Source organism: Fonticula alba, assembly GCF_000388065.1.
Source record: "Fonticula alba strain ATCC 38817 unplaced genomic scaffold supercont2.2, whole genome shotgun sequence".
Lineage (NCBI taxonomy): Eukaryota > Rotosphaerida > Fonticulaceae > Fonticula > Fonticula alba.
The window spans coordinates 1,917,976-1,919,048 of NW_009242972.1; the positions used below are offsets into that span (position 1 = coordinate 1,917,976).

The 1,073-nt window shown below is 69.4% G+C and overlaps 1 protein-coding gene across 1 annotated transcript in view; it reads left to right on the forward strand.

Annotated features, from left to right (window-relative positions):
- Positions 1-1,073, forward strand: part of H696_01429 (hypothetical protein) — a 2,725-nt gene that overhangs the window by 975 nt on the left and 677 nt on the right. The window contains exons 3-5 of the mRNA XM_009495325.1: positions 44-204; positions 385-576; positions 732-1,016. Coding sequence (XP_009493600.1) covers positions 44-204; positions 385-576; positions 732-1,016 — 638 coding nt within the window. The remainder of the gene's footprint in view (positions 1-43; positions 205-384; positions 577-731; positions 1,017-1,073) is intronic.

The window sequence follows — 1,073 nt, forward strand, 5'->3', positions numbered from 1 at the left end:
CCCCGCCCCCGCCCCCGGCCCCGCCCCTCCACTTGCGCCGCAGCCGATGGCATCCTGTCGATCCTGTCCTTCCTGTCAACCGGCCCGAACGACACCCCGGCCATGCTGAAGGAAACCACGGCCGCAAACTTCGCCGCCCACCCGTCGCTTGTGCGCATCCTGGCCGACCTGATCGTCAGCTCGATGATCTTCGACTCGGTGAAGGTACGCTCGTCGCACTGGCCGCACTGGCCTCCAGGCAGTCATGGATGCCACCGTTCCTCGGTGATGATGCCGGCAGGGCCTGCTGCTCGCTCTGTCGCCCCGTCGCTCTGCTCCGATGCTCGTCCTGACACCGTGGCTTCGCTTTGCCGGCTCTCCTCCTGTGCCCCGCCCGGGCCGCAGTTCGACACGCCCCAGCTCCTGAACGATATGCCGCTCTTCCGCCGGACTCGTGTCAGCCGCCAGAAGAACCCCAACGCCACGCCAATCGACGACCGTATCCCCGGCGACGACCAGATTGGCCTGGTGTCGCTCTTCCTCGGCTCGCCGGTGCCCTGCCTGCACCTGATCCAGCGGACCCTGGTGGAGGGTGCCGTACGTCCGGGCATTTGTCCTCGCCCCTTGGCCCCCTCGCCCCTTGGCCCCCTCGCCCTTTTCCTGCTCTGCCCCCGGGCCGGCCTTCCCGGGGCCCCCTTCCTCGCTCACCCCCTCGTCCTCGGCCCCCCCCCCCCCACTTCCTCCACGCGCAGGGTGCCAATGTGCACGGCCTGCTGACGGCCCTCTCGTTACTGGCGGTCATCTGCCAGCTGTACCTCATGGAGGAGGACCGGCCGCGGTCCGTGGATTCCGATGACCCGAATGCCACCTGGCTGCCGGTGGACCACTCGGAGCTGGGCAAGCTGATCGGACACTCGGCCGCGCCGGACCACTATGCCCTGCGGCTGCTGGTCGGCTCGGTGCTCATCTATGACCATGTGGCTGGCGAGAGCGCCGCTCTGGCCGGCGGCGCCTTCGACAACAGCTCCGGAGTATCGGTGCGCCCGGCCTCGCTCGCCGTCTTCTCGCGTGATCCCCCTCCGCCCCCCCCCCTC